This window comes from Megascapheus bottae, chromosome 1, assembly GCF_031878675.1.
Source record: "Megascapheus bottae isolate mThoBot1 chromosome 1, mThoBot2.hap1, whole genome shotgun sequence".
NCBI classification, from domain to species: Eukaryota; Metazoa; Chordata; class Mammalia; order Rodentia; family Geomyidae; genus Megascapheus; species Megascapheus bottae.
In genome coordinates, this window is record NC_143509.1 from 102,625,693 (window position 1) to 102,647,779 (window position 22,087).

Sequence of the window (22,087 nt, forward strand, 5' to 3'; positions counted from 1 at the left end):
AAGAAAAGGAAAGTTTACAGCAGTGCATTCATAATCAGAAAGCCACCAGCCTTGAGGGCAAGATAAGGAGAGACTGTTTCCATTTCATGGAAAAGACCTTATTGCTCTGCATCATCACAAGGTATGGACATAGTCAAGGATTTTCTTTCAAGTGCAAAGGAAATGATGTCATCATGCTCAGTGTATTCGCCCAAATGGGTTAGTTGAAACAACCTGCAATACTCTCTCCCTCTCAGTAGCACAGTGTTGCTTTATACAGCCTGCATCTCTCCCTTCCTTCTCAGCCCCTGGAAGGATAACTCAGCTGGGTATAGAATCTGGGCAGGCTCTGCTTCACCAGATCTCTCCTCTTCAGCCAGCAGGGCATGCAAACTGAAGCAATTTCCCTCTGCTTTTAGAATTCCAAACTGTCCCTTTGATGAGCATTTCTGATCAGTTTCAACTCAAGCAAAGCTTCATGTCTGTCTAATCGTGTCTTTGCCTCTGCCATTTCGAGTCTCTCCTTGGCTTCCCCACCTACAAAGAACCAGCCTTGTGGATGTGCCTTGTCCTAAGCATCATCTTTAGCCATTTCCATCTGTTTGCCTTCTTGCTCTGGGATGACAATAATGCCTTGAATTGAATTGTACTGAGCAATAGATTTTCACATCCGATTTTAGCTCCCTCTCTTCTGCCTTTTTTGCCTCCACTGTGTACCTTTTATGCTCAAAAATCCTATTTTTATTTGCAATGATTCTTTTGAGCCCAAATTGTTCATAACAGTGAAAGTCCTTTTTTCCTTCATCTAATTTAGAGAGGGGGAATATAGAAGTCATTCGTAAGGCTATCATCCTCAGTCCAGGTCCCGCCTGGGCATGGCCTCACACACACACTCACACGCAGAAGCTTTAGTTGAGGATTGTCCGTGTCTCCTGTGAGCTCGCAGTGCCCAGCATGGTAAACTGTCTGGAGGAACACAGAGCATGAGATGTGGGAGGTGAGGACCCTGTGCTTTCCCTAGGCAGGTTGGATGGAGGACAGGGGTGTGGATAATGAACTGTTTCACAGGCTGCTGGCTTCTTCCTGAGAACCCACAGGTGGCTCTGGGCTATCTCTGTGGATACTGGGAGTACCCCATGTTGCACTGCTGAGAACTGAAATCACTGACTCTTCCCCAGCTGCCCCAGGTTCACCTACCCAGCCTAGAGTGAGCAGCAGATCCCAGAGCTGAGGACTGAGAGCCCTGGCCGCGTCTCCACACCCACTGAGCAGTGTGGGATTCCTCCATGCTGTCAGCAGCCTGATGGAGTTTAACTGGCAGTACCCAGCTGACTCCCTGTAACTCTGATGGGCCCTGTTTATCTCCACACACATCTAGCAAGTGTCCGTGGCCTTTTCCCAATGGATATAAAGAGCAGACTTTCCCTTGGCTGGTTAATTGGAGATGAGACTCTCATAGACTTTTCTGACCAGGCTGGCCTTGAATTTCAGCCCTTAGATCTCCCCTTCCTGAGCAGCTAGAATTATAATTCTATCTCCTTCCTTCCAGGCATGAGCTGCCAGTGCGCCCAGGGTCATGAAACTTCTTTCTACCGACATAGGCCACTGGCCAGGTTTGTTTGGACCAACCTGTGACATTCAGGCTGGGTCAGACCCAGATTTGCGTCTCTGGGCAAGAAAAAGCTACTTGTCACATTGTGAACTTCCATCTTGGGTAAGCTAATTTTCTGCATGGCTCTGACTCTCTTCTCTGTGTCTCTCTGCCTCTGTTTCTCTGTATCATGTATACTCAACACCTAGCCATTAACTCATGAAAACTAAATGACAACATTAAATTCTACCATTTCTTCTTTCATTATTAATCACAATGCTTCTATAAAGAGTGACGTGGCTAGCTGGGCACCAGAGGCTCATACCTGTAATCCCAGCCACTCAGGAGGCTGAGAGCTGAGGATCTTTGTTCAATACTCATCCACACAAGAAAGTCCATGAGACTCTAATCTCCAATTAACCACCAAAAAGCCAGAGGTGAAGCTGTGGTTCAAGTTGGTACAGCGCCAGACTGCAGCAGAAAAAAATGACTTGGTTGCAGTCACCAATTGTGTGGTTATACAGAGATGTGTTGGTATAGAAAGTCAAAATAATGCATGCTTCGTTCTTTCCCTTTCTTAAAAATAGTGAGTTGAGTTCTTTTGCACTCTTTGAAGATAATCAATGTACAAAAAGGAAAGAAGGAAGGAAGGAAAGAAGGAAGGAAGGAAAGAAGGAAGGAAGGAAAGAAGGAAGGGAGGGAGGGAGGGAGGGAGGGAGGAAGGAAGGACATCATGAATAAATACCTCATAACTAACTTTTTTTTTGCCAGTTCTGGGCTTGGGCTCAGGGCCTGAGCACTGTCCCTGGATTTTTCTCAAGGCTAGTGCTCTACCACTTGAGCCACAGCACCACTTCTGGCTTTTTGCTACGTATGTGGTACCAAGGAATCGAACCCAGGTCTTCGTGCATGCTAGGCAAGCACTCTACCACTAGGCCAAACTCCCTGCCCCATAACTGACATTTTGGGCCATACCAGGGATGGCCTTTGATGACATTTAGATTGCACAAACTTTGCCCCTACTCATGACAGCACCTTCGAGGTCAGAGGCAACAGCACTCTTTGCTGGTGTAGACAGACATTCTAAGCATACCTTGCTCAGTCTATCAGATATTCTGGGCATTTCTCACCCAGTTTTTGAGGATCCCTTGAGAAGGAAGTGACATTGAAAACCCTAATGAAGTACCGAGGATGCTCAGTTGTTCCGCAATTTTCCAGTAGGCACAGCAAAGGATGGCTTGTTCTGGAATGTCCCAATTAATCCAGGACCACAAGGCTGGAGGGCCTCGTGGGCTCTATCTGAAGCTCTATCTCCTTCTTCCCTTTGTTTGTGTTCCTGTAAACCTTGCCATCTCTTCTCACAGTGAAAGGCTCAGGAATATTCATACAACCCCAAGTCAGGTGTTTCAGGTACAAACCTTATTTAGACTTGAATTTTTACAAAGTTCCTGTGTGGTTCTTAACTATTTTTTTTTTTTTGCCAGTCATGGGACTTGAACTGAGCACTCTGGACTTTTTCTCAAGGCTAGAGCTCTACCACTTGAGCTACAGTACCACTTCTGGCTTTTTTCTATATATGTGTTACCGAGGAATTGAACCCTGGCCTATATGCATGCTAGGCAAGCACTCTACCACTAGGCCAAACTTCTGGCCCCTTATAAGGAGCAAATGTCTTGATTGTTGAACTTAAGACATCACGTAGGCACTATACCAATTAGGTGGGTAAATCCCATATACTTTTTACAAGGCTCTCGTGTGTGGGAAGGTGGTTTCGAACCCTTCAAGAATGGACACCAGCATATAAATAATCATTCCTTTTCAAACCACGTCCCCTTTACAACCTTGAGTTTGATATGTGACTATATGAATGTTATAACTCTGGGATCACTATGCATATTTACGGAGAATATCAACCTGGTTATATCAAGGGACCCAACCAGGCCTTTCTTTGTGTGGCTGACTAGAGTTGGGGTCTGGGGGAGATGTGCCTCAGAGTGAAAGACATCTGAAAATCAATCCAGATGGAGGAAGCTGGCTGCCACCGGGTCCCGCCAGAGGAGCCTCAGAAATCAACACGGGACCTTGAGTGGAAAAAGCTGGAGGCCGGAGGAGGCGGGAAGCTCTCTCCAGTTTGAGCATGGGCTTGTTTTATAAAACAGTCAACCTAACTCAGCTGGCGAAGGCAGAAGGCCTTCTGCAGTGATGGATGAAGGCAGCCTGGTACCTGTCCCCTCTGCGTTCAGCCCCATGACATCAAATGACGCACTTTCTCCAGGGCATCTGCGAGGCCTCGGGGTCTGCACCTAACCCGGCCTTAATCAATCAGATCATCCATGGCGCGCTGGCCAGCGAGGGGCGGCCGGGACCTGGAGCCCCGCTGGGGGCCGCCCGGGGGTGGTCGGGGGTGGGGGCTGCAGCCCACCCCGGCCCGCAGTGCGCCCCCCTCGGCGAGGACGCCCTCCCCAGCTTGGGCGCGGGGAGGGGGGCGCGGACGGGGAGCCAGGATGCCCAGTGCCTCCCCCCCCCCGGCGCGGACGCCCTCCCCAGCTTGGGCGCGGGTAGGGAGGCGCGGACTGGGGGGCCAGGACGCCCAGGCCGCCAGCTGCCCGAGCCTCACCTGCTTTGCCTCCAGCCCCTCCAGAATCGCTCAGCACCCCCGAGCGCACCGGGAGGAGGGAGTGGGTGGGGGCGGGGACCTCGGCGGGACCCGGGGGGGAGGCAGGGGCGGGGGGGTCCGGGGGGGGACAGGCTGGGCGGCCGCGCGCCCGCTGGCTCTCCTCGGCTTCCCAGCTCCCCGCTCTGGCCGCGGGCCGGGGCCTCGCCGCCCCTTGAAGGGTTCCCGAAACTTTCCCCAGACCGCGGGCGTCGCGTCCGCGGGCTCCGACCTTCGGGGCTCGAGTTTCCCGGGGAAAGGCGGGCGGCGGGGCGGACAGCGCCCGCCGGGGAGGCGGCGTCCAGAACTTGCTCAACTTGGCGGCGGCGAGGGCTGGGGCGGCCCCGGCGCCGACGCCGCCTCCTCCTCCGCCTCCTCCGCCTCCCACTCCGGTCCTCCGCCCATCCGCCGCCCGCAGTCCGGAGCGCTCCCGGCGCGGCCCCCGAGTCCCCGAGCCTCGCGGAGCGCCCCCTGCCGCGCCGGCCGGACGCGCCCCCGGCCCCGCCGCGGGGATGGGCGCGCTGGCCGGGACGCTGCCGCTGCTGCTGCCGCTGCTGGCTCAGTGGCTCCCGCACGCCGTCCTGACGCCGGCCCCCGCGCCCTTCACGCTGCCGCTCCGGGTGGCAGCGGCCTCGAGCCACGCGGGCTCGCCGGCCCCGGGGACCCCCGCCTCGGCCCGCGCGGACGGCCTGGCGCTCGCCCTGGAGCCCGCCGGGGCGGCCGCCAACTTCCTGGCCATGGTGGATAACCTGCAGGGGGACTCGGGCCGCGGGTACTACCTGGAGATGCTGCTCGGGACCCCGCCGCAGAAGGTGAGTGGGGGGCGCACGGCGCCCGCCCGGGGCCGGGGAGCTCGCGCGGGGCGCGGGGCGGGCGCGCGGGGCCGGGGAGCTCGCGCGGGGCGCGGGGCGGGCGCGCGGGGCCGGGGAGCTCGCGCAGGGCGCGGGGCGCGGGGAGGGCGCGCGGGGCCGGGGAGCTCGCACAGGGCGCGGGGCGCGGGGAGGGCGCGCGGGGCCGGGGAGCTCGGGGGAGCGGGGCGCGGGGAGGGCGCGCGGGGCCGGGGAGCTCGCGGGAGCGGGGCGCGGGGAGGGCGCGCGGGGCCGGGGAGCTCGCGGGAGCGGGGCGCGGGGAGGGCGCGCGGGGCCGGCGAGGTCGCGCAGGGCGCGGGGCGCGGGGCGCGGGGAGGGCGCGCGCGCCCGTGTTCGGGAACTTGTGAGCCCCCTGACACCCAGAGGCCCCGGGACCTGACTCGGGGTACCTGATAGACTGGAGAAAGTCGCCCCGCCCTGCTCTGCACCCCTCGCTTAAGATTTCAGCTGCTGGCGCGGAGAGGCTGCGCCCTCTCAGGGATGGCTGTGCCCGGGCAGCGTCCTCCCTGCGCCCGCCCCCCTCCTCCAGGCGGACCCCTGCCCTGCCTGGAACCTCCAAAGTAGCCGCAGTCACACCAGGCAGGGATCCTCTTCCCTAGGACAGTGCTCATGAACACTTGGTTGTCATGTTGGTTCCCAGAGTAATCTGAAAGTGAGGGGGAAGGAAGGGGGGCGTGGGGGGCGGAGGGAGAGGGGAGGGAGAGACACCGGGGTGGATCTCATGGTCTCCAGGTGCCATTTGAAGTCAGATTTTCTCGTGGCTTGAATACAGTGTGTGAAGATACTTTATTTTATTTTATATATATTTTTTGCCAGTCCTGGGCTTGAGCTCAGGGCCTGAGCACTGTCCTTGGACTTTCTCAAGGCTAGAGCTGTACCACTTGAGCCTCAGCACCACTTCTGGCTTTTTCTATGTATGTGGTACCAAGGAATCGAACCTGGTCTTCGTGCATGCTAGGCAAGCACTCTACCACTAGGCCAAACTCCCAGCCCAATACTTTATTTTTTTAACGTCACCCTTCTGTTTTCATTCTGTTGTGATTGCCCACAAATAGAACACACTCATGACTTCCCTATCACGCTAATTATTCAAGGCTTTAAGAGGAAAAGACATGCCGTGCGCATCCTCCCTTCTTAAAAAAGGAAACTCTGCTGAATAATTTCGGTGTGTTTTAGCTTTATTTTTGTTTCTTGGGGAAAAAAACTTCAAAAATGTATTATTCTGCTCAAAATCGTGGTCTTAGTTGTTGTTGAAAATCCTTGTGAGCCAATCACCAGGGTGGCCTGACTGGAAAGCAGAGGCATGCCAGCTGGGGTCAGCTGAGAAAACTAGCTGGGCCCCCGAGCTGCTGGGCACGTGAGAGCACGAGCAGGTAGTGTAGAGTGAACTTTCTTCAGGACACTGCAAAGACCAGGGGGAGAAGCTACAGCTTAGGCCTAGGCACTTTGCAGGGCAGACCTGGAGTGGTTCCCCCCTGGGAAAACTTGTACTTTTACAAATAAAAGTACAATAGAGACGTGTCTTCTCTATTGCAGTGAAGCAGCTCTCAGTCTCTGGGCCAGAGAAAAGCATTCAAGTTCTTTCTCTGCAGGAAAACAGGAACAGGGAGATGCCTCACAGCCAAGGGAAATACTATCAAAAATTAAAAAAATAAAAACCTTTTATAACTAATAGCTTGCCTTCATTAATTAATTCAGTGACCTTTGCTTTCAGAATGGTTAATTGAATGAATTAAACTTCACATCAATGCATGGAGTACCTAGCAAAGGAAATAATTCATTCAAAGTAATTTCTCAATTAAGCAGTACTTTGTTTCCAAGGAAGGCTACTTAAAAAACCAGATGTGACTTTTGCCTCTGATGGGACTGAAGTCTCCCATACCTCCCCAGTTTGACCTCCAACAAGCCACTGTAAACCTGTAGGTGTTGGTGAGGATGCATTCGATTTGCTTCTTGTGTGCCCTGCCCTGAAATATCTGGGTGACTCCAGCACGGGTTTGCCTGACTGCAGAAGAAGATGACTTAACAGTGCAGTGACTTTTGAACCCCAGCCAGTGTTCCTGCTCCCTTCGTGGCCAAGAGTCATTCTCTTATTCCCTGCTGATTCGCCAAAGCCTAAAATAAAAAATGCTTAGGTGGAGAGAAAAATAGAATTGTAACTTCAAAGAATAACCAGGACTTCCCCACTCCCCCGGGAGTTACTGGTTATAGTAGCTCAGGACACCATGTGTGACCCACAGGGAGTGGGGCGTGGGGGTGGGGATAGCTGTGTGATCCAGGCATATTTCCTCTCAGAATGCCCCTCACTCTCTCCTCCTAAGGCTCTTCTCTGCATTTGGAATGATTGGAGGACTTGCAGGGCAACACAGCAGGAGAGAGAAATGGAACCCCTCTTTCTAGGACCTGAACCACAGAACCTATCTTCTTAAGCCACTATAGGACCCATAAATACTCTTTCCCTCCCATACCTCCTATTGCTAGTCTTTGGTTTGGGCTTCAAACTTTTCTTTCCTACCAGAGTTCCTTGAGTCCTCTATGCCAGGGTGATAATGTATGAATGACCACACTGGACGCTCCCTGCCCCTCTTCCTTTCCTCCTCCCCCTCTTCATCCCCCTTAGAGTAGTGTTTAAGGAATAAGTGATTGGGTCCAGGAAAACACTCCAGAGAAACTGAGCAGCAGGTTTGACAAGAACCAGAGCCCTGAAGATCTCCACTCCTGAGGGAGAGCCAGAGGTGAAAGTGTGCTTATTCCCTGATGTTTTCATCAAGAACCAGGCTTCATTGTTCTGCCCAGCCGGCTCCATGCAGTGGCCCAGGCTGAGGCCCTGCAGCCTGAGTGAGAGGGCAGAGCAGAGCTGGCCAGCAGCAACACGTTGGCATGGAGATGAGAGCCAGGGCTACAATGACACCATGCTATGACGTCTTTCTAATGGCAGAACCATCATCTGCTAGAACCGTGCAATTTGGTCTTCTTAATAATAATGGCATTCTAAAGTGATTATAATTATAGCAATTTCCATTATTACAAAACACTCTCATGCTAATACAATAAATCCAACTACAAACCAGGAAAAGTCTGCAGCCATATATTCTAGAGTGGATTTTTTTTTTAAATGTCTTTGGGGCCAGACACTGGTGGTCCATGACTGTAATCTGAGCTACTCAGGAGGCCAAGATTTAAGTATCATGATTCAAAGCCAGCTTGGGCAGGAAAACCTGTGAGACTCTTATCTCCAGTTAACCACCAAAAGGCTGTAAATGGAGCTGTGGCTTAAGTGGTAAAGCACTAACTTGGAACACAAATGCTCAGGGATAGTGCCCAGGCCCTGAGTTCAAGCCCCAGTACCAATACACACACTCACGAGGGAGGAATAAAAAAATTAAAACCACAGCTTATTTACCACTAGATCCTCCAACAGAAAGGAAGAATGTTTCATGAAAGAATTTCCCAAAGAGGATGACTTAATGGCCATTAAGTGAGCTCTAGGCAAGGCAGAGCAAGAGCAGCAGTAGAAATTTCTGTACATGTTTAAAAGATATTCCACAGAATCTCGCCCTTTATCATTCTCCTCCCTCCCTCCAAGCAGGTTTCATGGTTCTCTTTTCATAGTTTCAAACAATCTATTTTGTCCATACATCCTCTTTTATCTTCCTTGTTAGCCCAACTCCTTCCTATTTTTAAGTACTAGTCATTTCAATTTGGAGTTCAAGTGTAATGTTCATTAGAAGCAGTGAGCAAAGGTTGGTTTGGGTTTTAGTGCTGTATTAATAAGCCTGTGGGAAGGTGGTGCCATTGGGGGATGGGAAAGAAGAAGGAGGGAGACAAGGAGAGAGGGAGAGAAGTTGGAGGGGGAGAAGAGAGGAAGGACTCCTCATGCTTCTCTGTGTTTATGTTTGTTTCCTCAACTGAGAGTGGGTGTGTGAATTTTGACATGTCTCTCTTGTTCTAGAAATTGCAGGAATTTGTGTATAATGGAAGAAAATCTGCCCATCATGTACACACACAGATCAGTAATGTTTAGGTGCTTGTGGCTGGTAAACACGTGTGTTGGGAAAGACACCAATGCAGACACCTGCAGCACCTGCCACCCACGTTACCTACGTGGAAGTCCCTCTGTAGACTTCTTCCTGCTGCTGTCTTGATCGCTCCTGAGTCACAGACAGGTCAGCATAGCCTGTTTTCTTACACCAGCAGCCTGTTCTTCCAGGAGTGGTTGCTGGCCCCTGAATGCTAAACCCAAAGGGAAAGGGAGAGGCTAGGGGTGACAGCTGGTCTGTGTTCTGCTGGGAGTAACCTAATACCACAGAGTAGGCAAATCATGGTTCTGGCCGGGGTCAAGGCACTGGCAGAATTCCTAGGCACCCCGTGGCCAGAGGGCTCACCAAACTGGCTTTTGTTGAAGACCAGTTCCCAGGATAACTCATTGACCTATTCATCCGTGTGCCTTGAGCACTGTCCCCTAGCTTTTTCACTTTTCCACTTTCATGTCTGGCTCTTTTTGCCCCCTTTTGTTTGTTTGTTTTTTCCTAGTTAATTGGAGATAAGAGACTCAAAGACTCCCCTGCCCGGACAGCTTCAAGTGATCCTTAGATCACTTGAGTATTTAAAATTACAGCCATGAGCCACTGGTGCCTGGCATACACTACTAATCTTCATCACATGAATCGCGTAATCCATTTCTGAGTGCAGACCCCTCATCACCTCTTAGTAATCCCACCTCTAAACGTCTCATAATGGGGATTACGTTTCAACAGGACTTTGTAGGGGACAGTTAGACTACACCCCAACAACAATGACAGTGCGGGATTGGAAGATGGGGAGGCTGACATAACTGTGGCAGGGAGTCGGAGCTGATGGTGGAATATGACAGCCTGTTATGGGATTCAGTTTGTATCTGGACCACTGAATGGAGCAGGGGGTGCCTTGGTGGTGTAGGCTCCCGCCCACCCCCAGCTGGGAGCGGTGGGTGTGGCCTGATGCCTGGGGACTCCTGGTCACAGAATACAGAGTGTGTAAGCAGAGCCAGAAGGCGCAGGGTGACCGCCAGCAGGGTGTCCATCCAGCCTGAGTTTCCTTTTACTTATTTTTAAATTGTAATAATATATATTTTTATTAGAACTAGGACTTGAACTCATGGGCCTGGGTTATCTCCCTGAGCTTTTTCACTCAAGGCTAAAGCTCTACCACTTTGAGCCACAGTGAGTGCCTGGCCAGGGGTTTTCTGGTGGTTCACTGGAGAGAAAAGAGTCCTAGACTTTCTTGTCCAGTCTGGCTTTGAGCCGTGATCCTCAGACCTCAACCTCCTGAGTATCTAAGATTACGGGTGTGAGTCACCAGCGCCTGGCCCCAGGGCAGTTTCGTAACTAGCAGCAGGCCTTCTGCCTAGTCTTAGCACCCTGCATGTCTGCCTGGGCGCCCTCTTCCTCCTATCGCCCTGCCCTGTGCCCAGCCGTGGCAGGGCACTGACTCCTCATGGAAGACAGAATACCTGGGAAATAGGTGGACGTCCCAGCCTCGTTTCTGTGACTGTCTGGCTGTGAAAGCATACTTGTGGGTGGAATTTGAAAAGGGCTGTGTGTCATGTACTCTGGCAGTCACCAGAGGATTGTGTCTCCATCCCCTCCTGACTCAAAAGGACTATTTGATATTTTGCCTATTGCTACTCAACAAAAATGGTCACCTTTTTTTTTCCCTCTCCAAAGGAGAAAAAAGTGTTCCCATAGTGCAGATATACTCAGAGGAGGCAGTAGTAAGTTTGTTTTGGAGTTAATGCTTGCTGTCTCTGGCTGGATGCATGCAGATTTTGATTCTATGGCCTGTCATGGTCCGGGGACTGCAGAGTGGAGGGTGAAAGTCTGAGAGAGAAAGAGGGCGAGAACCCAGGGCCGGCCTCAGCAGTCCAGGGCCAAGTGCCTTCCTCTCTCTGCTCTGGCCTGGGAGTGGCAACGGGAAGAGAACTTACAGCCTGCTGTCGGGCACAGCATCCCACCCCAGCCCTCCCCGGCCTTGGGAGGGACAGGAGTCAGGTTCTGCGTTCAGCCATGCCAACCTCCTGCCAACAGTGTGAGAAGCCCCATACAGGGTGGGGTGCTTGACGAGCATGCACTTGTCCTGAGTTCAAATCCCAGTTCTTCAAAACCAAAAGGGGGGAGGGAAAGAGAGAGAACCCATTAGAGAAGCCCTCTTTCACCTTGCTGGGTTCTGATGGATCACTCCTGAAATCCTAACTACTCAGGAGGCTGAGTTCCAGAGGACAGAGGTTCTACTCTGTCTCCAAAATAACTAGCAGAATGCCAGACTAGAGGCATGGCTCCAGAGATGTTGCACCTGCCCAGCAAAGGCCAGGCCCCTGCGTCAAGCACCAGTCCTTCCTCAGCCCGCAGGAGATTACAGCTGAAGTTGTGAATTCTTACTTGGCTGGGAGGTGAAGATTTGGTTCTGGACAGAGAGCCACTTCTTACTGGACATTGATTCCAGAAGCTTCCAGGGGCTTTCGAGCCTTTCCCCACTATATTGAACACTGTGGTGGGGGGGGCGGTTCACTGTGCCATGTGTGGGGGTGTGGTGTGGGCAAGCATTGTGCCCGGAGGTTTGGAGGTGCCTGTTCTTGAGTGTCACTCTTGGATCTGCTACTTGCTGGAGGTCAAATGTACCAGACAAGTTATTACCCATGGCAGAGGCTTGGTTTCCCCAGCTGCAAGTTAGACAACTTGACACCCCAGGATTGTGACCTGGTCTATTGGAGGAGAGCTGTGGGAGCCCCATTTTCCCATTCCCAGGCCAGTCCTGTTTTTGCTCCCTGCAGCAGAGTGAGCCTCGCGGATCAGCTGAGTGGCAGGACCCCCCCCCATTCCATTGACAGGAGTGCAGGAAAGAGGTGGGGCTGGGAACCCCTGCTGCCTCACCTGCCACCTCACCTGCCACACTGGAGTCCTTCTGGCTCCCACCAGCTGCCTGTGGAAAGGATTTGGACTGCTGAGCTGGCTGAGAAAACGAAACCCGGTTGCCATCTCGTCTTAGAATGTGGGCACTGTGCCTTGTCCAGGGTCCGCGGACATCATCTGGAGACCACTGGGTCGCTTTAAGGTTCCAGGTAAAGCCCGGGCTGTTGCTTAGCATTCCACAGTGTACCACAACAAAGCAGAATCTGCCCAAGACGAGAGCAGTGCCAGGAGAGAGACATCCTGGTGAGGGCCTGGCAGCTGCTGGCCGCCCAGAGCACACACAGGGATGGAGAAGGTCCAGGCAGAGCATCTGTGCCAGGGCACACCTGTTGGTCTCCACTGTCTCTGCCACCCTGCCTTGTCACTCTCATCAAAGGGCTCTGCCAGCTGCTGGAAGACTTTGGAAAGGTGAAGGTCACTTCCAAGGGCAGTAACTGAGGGTCAAAAAGGAGAAAGGATTTTGATCAAGGATGAGCAGGTTTCCACTCCTTCATGTAGCCCTGACTGGCTACTAAGCCTTTCCTACGCCCTGGCCTGTGGTGGCTAACCATGGAGGTGGTCCTTGTGTTGTGTGGTCTCGGTAGGGAGTCAGACTGTAAAGAAAGCAAACAGCACTGTGGATTCGCACAGCCTGGGAAGGGCTGAGGGGAAAGGGGGGTTGAATTCTTATAGCAAGGGGGTTGGAGGTCTCTCTAGGCTGGCCTGATAGGGTATGAAGTAAATAAGAAGCCATCTCAGAGCCCATGTCGAGGCGACGTGCGGTAGGGTGATGAGCCTGTGGGGGTGTGGCATCTGAGACAGCTCTCAGATCCTCATGATCTGTTTTACAGGTGTGCTTTGCGGTTGGGTTTTATGAGCATAAAGGACCTTTAAAAGAGTGTGCAAACATTACGCCGCTCAGAGGCAGTGCGTGTGAGGGAGCGGGAATGAAGGGAGCCGCTGAAGATGGAAGGTCAAGGAAAAGGAGACCCTGAGTAGCACGGGTGGGCGGTGGAGAGGCTGTGGGTCAGGACCATCCTGCCACGGGCCGAATGAGAATCGCCATCGTTTGGTGCCTAACAGGTCAGACACGTGTGCTTCCTGTCGGCTTCCCGTGGCCCCTCTTCCTGGACTGATAACTTTGTATGGCCTAGAGTGATGTTATAAGAATCCACATGGCTCGTGACAGAGAAAAGGTTGCTCACCTCTGGTGACACTGTTCTATGCAGTATCCAGCTATGTCCTTGCTTGGGTCCTGGAGCAAGGTTGTGCCTGTGAGGCTGGCTCAGGTTAGGCTGGTATTGGAAGAGTGCTGGCAGATGCAGCCCACCCTTGGCCCTGGAGTCACAACACAAGGATTTTGAACTGTCCAGTCCCCTGGGAATACAGCCACAGTAGTGCCCGTGGAAGGCGTAATGGTAAGGCACTGAGCTAGAGAAAATGGTCAGGGGCAAAGGGAGATTGTGTCTGAGTTTAAAAGCGACCACAGAAACCTGGTACTGATGGCCCCCGCCTGTCATCCTAGCTACTCAAAAGGCTGAGATCAGAGGACTGAGATTCAAAGCCAGCCAGGACAAGAAGCCCATGAGACTCTTATCTACCAAAAAAAAAAAAAAGTGGAAGCGGAGCTGTGGCTCCAGTGGTAAAACGCTAGCCTTCAGTGAAAAAGTTAAGGGACAGTGCACAGGCCCTGCGTTCACACACCAGTATTATGCACAGGCGTGGCTGAATAATGGCACAGCAAAGATCTCAAAACTGGTGGAAAGTTCTAGAACCACAGACCCATCCTGTGACTACACTGGCCAGAGCTTTAAATACACAGAAGAATTGATTGTGTCAGAGTCTTGGTATGTTCTTTGTTACGTCGATTTCCTGGTTGTTTTGGTTTTTTGGTGTGACGAGGCTTGAACTCAGGGCTTTGTGCTTGTTGGGCAGGTGCTGTCCTGTTTGAGACATGCCTCCAGCCCATGTCAGTTCTTCAGTATGTGTGTGAGTCATATATAGTTAATGTACTGTATAGATAGTGCTGGTGGCATCACGGCTGTGGCATTCCTCACACAGGTGACAGTGATGCTGGTGTGAGCAGACCTGTTTTATTGCCAGTTGTATGAGAGTGTAGAGCCACTGTATGTCATTGTTCTAGTTGATTATGTCATTGTGATACTTGATGATGACAATAAATAGCTACTCTGCTGCCTTAGGTGTTTACTATGCATTTGATTGTTATTTTACCAAAAGGGAAACCAGGTACGGGGACAGCTCATCCTTGTAATCTAGCTACTCAGAAAGCTGAGATCTGAAGAATCATGGTTATAGCCAACCTGAACATCCCCAAAATAACTAGCAAAAGGCTGAGCTGGAAGTATAACTCAAACAGCCACCCAGCCAAACAAGCTAGCCCCACTCAGCATGAGATCCTGAGTTCAAAACCCTGAGATCTGTGAAAAGCCTCTGGCAGCCCTCCGGAGAGCAGGAAAAAACAGGAAGGAAGCCTTGTTGACACTGTGGGGAGTCCTCTGGGATCAGAGACTGGGAAGGTGTTAATTGATGACCTCTACCTTCTGTAGTGTAAGTTTTTAATTTAGCTTTGACCAGAAAAGTTGAAAAGCTTAGAAATAAAACATATCAAAGGAACAAAAGATTTATAAAAATAAAAGTATCTTTGTGCATTTGAACAATATATGGTAAGCTACGTTAGCACAAGTAAAGTAAATGTTTACAAATTCTTTGTGCTGGTAGTGGTGTCGTACAGGAATTCGATCATGAGATGCAGAGAAGCCACATTTTGAGAGGCTGAATTGGGAGCCTTTATGAGAAAGTCAACGACTACAAACGGATGGACACATGTCCCCAAAAAGCTGGCAGCCCATAATTCCCTTAAAACTGTTAGGGAACTGAGCCACAAAGGTTGGAAAGAAAGAACAGGAAACAATCTCATCAAAAGAGGTCAGCTCTGATGGAGAGCTGAAGAGGGACACCATGGCAACTGAGGAGAGCCAGGAGACAGGCTGCATGGGGCAGGGGAGGCAGGGGGGAGCTTAAGAGTTCAAAGAGTCCAGGAGTTCACGGCACAGGCCTGGCAGCTTCAGGAACCTATTGTCCAGTCCCTGCCCCTGCTTCCAGCTCAGGAGCCTGTCAACGTGAGGATGGGGGTGAGGACAGGAGTGGAATTTCACTTCTAAGAGTTTTTGGAAAGTCCCCATCCTTCACCAGGATGTCAACAGGGCATCAGATGTCACTAACACTTGAACTCAGGTCTTCTTGCTTTTTGTTTTTGTTCAAGTCTGGCACTGTACCACTTGAGCCAGGCTTCAGCTTTGGGGTGGTTAATTGGAAATAAGAATCTCACCAACTTTTCTCCTCTGGCTGGCTTTCAGTCTCCTGAGTGGCTAGGATCATAGGCGTGAGGACCTGGCTTCATCTTACCAAGTTATGTGTGTCGTGCATCTTGAGCAGTGTCATTTAGAGCTGCACTTGTAAAACCTGGAACTAAACGTATTTCCACAAAGCTATTTGGAACATGTGACCCTTGTCGAAGACTCCACGGGAGGGTGGAGAAGAATCTGTGGCATATTTGGAAGGCGGTGTGTAGCAAGAGACACTTCCAAAGAGATGTATGGAAATATCTAGGAAAAAAAAAGAAACATATTTACTCTTTGATTCAGAAATCAAAGTGGGAATTGCGGGAAATCATACGTGAGGCAGCTCACTGATGGCTGCAGTGACTTGTTAGAAGCAAGGCTACCTTGACCCGTCAGACCCATTCACCACCAGCACAGAACCCATGGAAATGAAATGAGGTGTGGCCCTAAATATTGCAAAGCAAGATGGCAAGGTGGAGAAAGAGCTCAAAGGGAGGAGTACCCATGATAATCTACTAGGGAGCCAGAAGTAAACCCAGGGATCTCCATTAGTTTTCACCCAGGATAATAAGAATGCAGTCTGTGGGGACGGGATAGACGGGTTGGAGCCACCCCCACCCCACGGGTGGACTGGTCACTGGAGCCTCTGGCATACTCAGGGTCCTGGAGGGGGTCTGGAGGAGCCTCACTGGCCCTCAGGTGTCCTTTGCTTGGAGTCTGTTTCCGGCCTCAGTGTTCAGCCTTTGGCACACCATCAATCTGGCTTGTTTTTCCAAAATAAGATGTCTGAAAGATGAGTTGGTTGTTTTTACTTCCCAGATCTGCTGAGTGGCATGACAGTGGCCATCAGCCAGCAGGGCTGTGCCACTTAGCAGACCTGGGGAGAAAGGAAAAATACCACTGCACAGGTTCTTTTAAGGTGATGCCGCAACGCAGTGAGAATCCTGGCCACAGAGACCCTCAGAGAGGGTCTGCAAATGTTTCTGTGATGTAACGTCTACCCCCAAGGATGTCAGTTGCTAGAACAAGCACTCTATTTGTGTACTTGTTTGTTTATTGTGTATACTGGTCCTGAACTTGAACTCAGGGCCTGGATGCTGTCCTTGAGCTTTTCTTTTTTTTTTTTTTTTTTTGCCAGTTCTGGTGCTTGAACTCAGGGCCTGGGCACTGTCTTTGGACTTTCTCAAGGCTAACACTCAACCATTTGAGCCACAGCACCACTTCTGGCTTTTTCTGTGCACGTGGTACTAAGGAATGGAACCCGGGATTCATGCATGCCAGGCGAGCACTCTACCACTAGGTTGGCATGATGCCTCTTGAGCCACAGCTCCACTTTTGGCTCCTTGGTGGATCCATGGAGATAAGGGTCTCACAGACTTTCCTGCTGGGCCTCACTTTGAGCTCCCGTCTCAGCCTCTTGAGTAGCTAAGATTACAGACATGAGCCACTGGCTGAGCTGTGTCAGGTATAAGTTTCACGATTGCATAGGGAGGGAGGATGAACATAAGTGACAGGACGGACTGAATGCTCCAAAACACTTCCCTTGATGAGGTCGTTTATCCACACACCTCCAGTCTCTTGCCCCCTGGGGAAGGACTGGACCTGTAGGATTTCAGGGAGGGTGCCTGTGGCGAGCGGGACTCAGCACGCTCATGTGTGCTGGCCGGGGAGGTTCTAGGCAGGTACCCATGCGGGTCCTGGGTCCTCCGTCTGTGCCCTCCCCCACCAGGACTCCACGGAAACTACACGGCTGCCTCCTACCAACGCAGTCCCAGACTCAAACTGAGCAACTTGCCAAACATAAACATCGCCTTCCAGCAACGGCCCCACGCAGAACCCCCACGTGCCCGCGTGGCAGCACATTTTCCTCCTCTTGCCAATAGGGCTGGGATGAATCAATCGCGTGCCCTTGACTTTTAGCAGTGCCCACTTCAGAGCCACCCCCCGTGGGACGGTGACTGCTACTCAGCGGCGCTGGGTGGGTAAGGCAGGCGGGTCTCCCACGCTGCTAGCTCATCTCCTTCCTACCCACTGCCTTCCCAGCGGAAGCCAAGGAAGGGGCAGGTGGGAGGAGGGAGCATGTTGGCTGCAGGAAGTGGGGGATGGGGTCCTGTGAAGAGCCCTCATACCTGGGCACCCCGATGAACATGATGTCACCCTGTGGCCTCCACTCGAGTCTGTGGGAGGAGTACGGTGTGGCATCTCTCTAGAACTGTTCCCTCCTGGCTGCTGATTTTCATTCTGGTGCCTGTACCAGGGCTTGAACTCAGGGCCTCATGCTCTCCTTTAGTTTTGCTATCGTGTTGTTTTGCGTTGTTCTTCCTCAAGGCAGGTGCCCAACTTTGAGTCACAGCTCCACTTGTGGCTGTGTGTGTGTGTGTGTTTAATTGGAAGTAAGAGTCTTCATGGACTTTCCTGGTCTGGCTTAAGTCACGATCCTCAGATCTCATAGGTAGCATTGCTAGCATGAGCCACGACGCCTGTATTTCATCACTCATTTCTAAGATGGTTCTGTTCCACATTCCTTTCCTCTGGCTTCTGATGGGCTTATAGCAGGACAAAAGAGGAGCAAGTACCTAGACCCCCGGCCCTCTTTGCTCTCTCTTCATAATGGCATGTGTTCTCCCCACTCCTCTTGTCCTCCTGGCTTTCCCTGTGAGGCCCTTTCTGCCCTGTCCCTTCAGGTGAATGGGGTTGGATCTTCCGGCAGGAATTCTCCAGTGGGGTTCTCTTGCTGGGCTCCCATGGCAAGGTCAATGAGAGAACTTAGGTTCTGCCTGTAGTTCCATCCTGGCCTTTGGAGTGTTTCCTTTTAGATCTGTCTGCCTCACTGGTTTGTGGGAAATCCACAAAGCTGCAGAAACTTGAAGAAGCAAGGAGGCCAAGACTCTTGTAGACACCTGCTCTGTGCCACCCTCTCCCCTCCCCTGGGTTTGAATGTGAGACAAAGGGTGCCTGCAGGGTCTTGGATTGAGATGAGCCATGTGGTCATCAGAATCGTAGAGGCCTCGCTCTGTACAAAGGCAGCCTGGCCTCTGTTATGAACCTGTGTCCCCTGGAATTCATAAGTAGAAATCCTGTAACTCCAGGGCCTCAAGACATGGCTGGATTTGGAGACAGGGTCTTAAAAGGAAAGTGGAGTTACTGCGTTGCACCTGAATCCAGTCTGACATCTTTGTAAGAAGCAGGAAGCAGACAAGGCACACGAGAGAACAACATGCAACAGGTAGCCAGAGGCACATGCTGCTCCAGGAGAAAGCTGACCTGCCCAAAGCCTGACCTTGATTTTGACCTTGAACTTCAGCCTCCAGAACAAAGAAAACAGGATTTCTGTGGTTGAAACTCCTGCTGCATGGCCCTCCCGTCTCACCACAACCAGGGCCGCCCCGAATGCATGCCTCCGCGCTCCCTCTGTCCCTAAGCTTGACTCCACAGGCTCGCCCTGCTGGGGCCAGCCTGTCCCCGTCTGCCCTACTTCAGTACTTCTCAGCAGACATCTCATGTTGCAGGGATGAGGACTTGAGGATTCATTGTCCCTACCCGGTGACATCCCACCTGGCTCTCGGGGTCATGCATCTCATGAGCTTCCTTGTTCTTCAATGATGGGAAATGTCTGTTAATTCCATGGAGACTCACCCAACATCCCCCAGAGGCCAATCCACTCCTCACACCAGTGCTAGTTTTAAGTGAAACACTTACTGGAGTTAAGTTCATTTGTTTTGCACAAATCAAGACACATCCACTTGAGGCAGAAGCGTGACATTTAGGCGGCTCTGGAAATTATGGCTTACTTTATAGCCAGTCATGCAAGGGCTGAAGCCATCTTACTGCCTGCGCTCTGAGCACTTAAAACAGAAAAGACCGGGGTGTTTGGTACAAACCCTGGCGCTTAGAAGTATGAGGTTTTCAGCTGTGACTTGCTGTCTCGTCTCCGTGTAGGCAGCTCATTGATCTAGTCTGGCGGCCTCCTCTGCGGGAGAAAAGATTTAGGATGGAGGGGCTAGCCCAAATCTCCATTCCATCTAAGAGCTGAGAGGTGCACCAGTGGCAGGGGCGGCAAGCTAGTTCTAAGGCATTACCACTCTTCCCGTCGTCACGCCTGGTGCACTTCTGCACATACATCAGATCCAGCAGCAGCTTGGGTGGTAAAACGTCATTTCCCCGGCCCGTACTTAATGCCTTTTGCTGACGGAAATCTATTTGGCAGCAGAAGAGATAAAGTTTGAGTTCATTTTGGACCCCTTCACAGAGTAGTCAATATTCTTCAGACTAGCAAACCCAGCAGTTTCTGAGGCTTGCCATTAATGCTTCCAAACTAAAATTTGATTGTTTTAAGACTGCAGTTGGGTGCTAACTATTGGAGACCCTGCTGGACGAATCTGAAGGTATTGGAGTCAGTGTGTAGGTGAATTTTTAATGTTTGGGAAAGTTGTAAAACTTATACTAGTTTCACTGTGAATTAATGCCAAGCCTTGGTGCTAAATGGTCTGCCACAGTGGTGATCCTAATTGTTGTTTGTGTGTGTCTTGGTGGATCCTGTCAATGTGCACACGTCTCGCAGTCCCTTAATACCTAACAATGGAGATAAGTTCTGAGAGATGGCGCATCTATACCAGTGGCTTTGTCACTTGAAACAGCCTCTTGACACAATCCAAAAAAAAAAAAAAAAGGCATGATCTCTAGATGGATAAGACGCTGCTCAGATAACACAGCACAGTGTTTGCTGTGAACGTTGTACAACTAGAGTAACTGTGAGAGTAGAGTGAAAGCACTGGTGGTTCACACCTCTTGTACCCACAGTTAATTCAGGAGGTTGAGATCTGAGGACCCTAGTTCAAAGCCACCCTAGCAAGTAGTACTTACTGAATTCACCTGAGCAGAAGAGAACACTGCACAGAAATCATCAGGAGCCAGGTGTGAGTGATTGGTGCTTAAAGGGGGCAGGGCTGCCCTGTCAGAGTGGCCACTGGCTGTGATGCTGCCGAGCTGGGAACCTATTGGAAGCCCAGGTTCCACATTCTGTTCTCTGTTGGACCGTCCACTAGGTACTTTTCTAAGTTCTTGATGAGCTTGCAGTGACCAGTCAGGACTAAAGAGGAGCCCCTCATATTCCTGATTTTCAGTCTCCTTAAAAGTCCCCGGGTTTTGTTTTGGTGATCCACATGTGATAGTAAGCACTCCACAATTAGTTAATTGGCCCTTGATGGGGGCCGGTGAGGGGGTGGGCACAGAGTGCTCAACCAAACTAGCGACGGAGAGAGGCCAGAGAGTACAGCATGGTAGCTGGCAAGAAAGCCTGGGAGCCACAGGAAGATGGGCAGAGGAATGTGCCAGGCAGAAAGCAGTGCTAATTTGTGTGGTTGGCCTGTGGAGACTGGTGCTGAACTGGGAAGGCTGTACAGGTGGAGGGAACAACCAGTAAAGAGGCCCTGGGGCCAACCTGTGCTTAGGTGCCGATAGGCTGCAGCCATATCTGTGGGTTGAAATGTAGGAGATACGGCAGAGAAGCAGGAAGGAGCTGCTGGGGGTGACAGTTATGTGGTTGAATCTAGGGGTGTTTTTAGGAATGCCAAATGCTGTCCAGAGTGATCTCTCCAGCAAGCCACTCAGTCACAGTTAGGGGTGCCTCTGGGGTTGAAGCAGGAGACCCCAGAGTTTGAGGTACCCAGGTGGCTCTACGAGAGCCCAGGCACCGCCCCATGGGACAAACCTCCAGCCAGGAACCCCCCCTACTCAGGTGGGAGAGAGAAGAGGAGTCAACTCCCAGAAGAGGCAGGGGAAAGCCCAGATGGGGCAGAGCCGGAAACCTAGGATGCAGGCCGGGCGGCGGGGGGGGAGGTATGGAAGGGGGCCAGCACATGACAGGTGGAGAACAGAAGGGTAGACTTTGGCACCTGAGAGTCAGTGATGGCCGAGAGAAGAGCTCTGGGGTGGCAGTCCTGATGGACAGGTGGAGAGGACAGATACTAGCCACGGAGGGGAAACCAGTGATGAAGATGAGAAAGGGAAGAGAGCCTGCTGTCCTGGTTGGCAGGAGAGAGGGGCCAGTGCCCTGGGACCGAGCCACAGCTGGTCATGAGCACCCACCGACTATGTGTCTCACACAGTGTCTCCTGCTGACTTTGTCTCTCAAGGTCTCGTCCGTGTGTAAAAGTCTGCTAGGATTTACGTGTTTTATTCCCCCCTCCCCAATTTTCCCAGTTTCTCCCATTGCTGGAAGGTTCTAGAAAATGTGACTCTTCTAAACCATAACTAGGAACGCATGTGTATTTCACTAACACAGGCACAAAAGAAAGCTGTGTCTTCTTTTCTCCCCCGGGTTACTGTTCTTTCCACAGCTCTAGACACCATATAAATGAAGAGATCCTTGGAGACTTACGTTTTTGGGTTTTTTTTCCTGAAAAGAATTTACATGGAAAGGATTTTTTTAAAAAAAAAGCTTTTAAAGCACAGAATGGTATCTTTGATCACTGTATGCCCATTAAAATGCTTTTTTTTTTTCCCTCTTCCGATGGACTTAACACACACAAAAAAACAGGTCTTTGATGAACCCCATAGAAATGGTAAACGGCTGGCGTGGAATGAGCTGGAGGCAGTGGATGGCATGCAGTGGTCTTTCTGTTTCCCATTTCAATTCAAGACTGGCTGAGCAGAGCGGAAGGAACGCAGAGAGATCACCGTACCTCGGACTGTGTCATCAGGGCTGT

The 22,087-nt window shown here is 51.5% G+C and overlaps 1 protein-coding gene across 1 annotated transcript in view; it reads left to right on the top strand.

Annotated features, from left to right (window-relative positions):
• The first annotated feature begins 4,640 nt into the window (after nt 1-4,640).
• The window catches only part of Bace2 (beta-secretase 2), a 57,653-nt gene continuing 40,206 nt past the window's right edge, over nt 4,641-22,087 (top strand). The window contains exon 1 of the mRNA XM_090349497.1: nt 4,641-5,035. Within this exon, the coding sequence (XP_090205623.1) occupies nt 4,736-5,035 (300 nt within the window). The 5' untranslated portion in view covers nt 4,641-4,735. The remainder of the gene's footprint in view (nt 5,036-22,087) is intronic.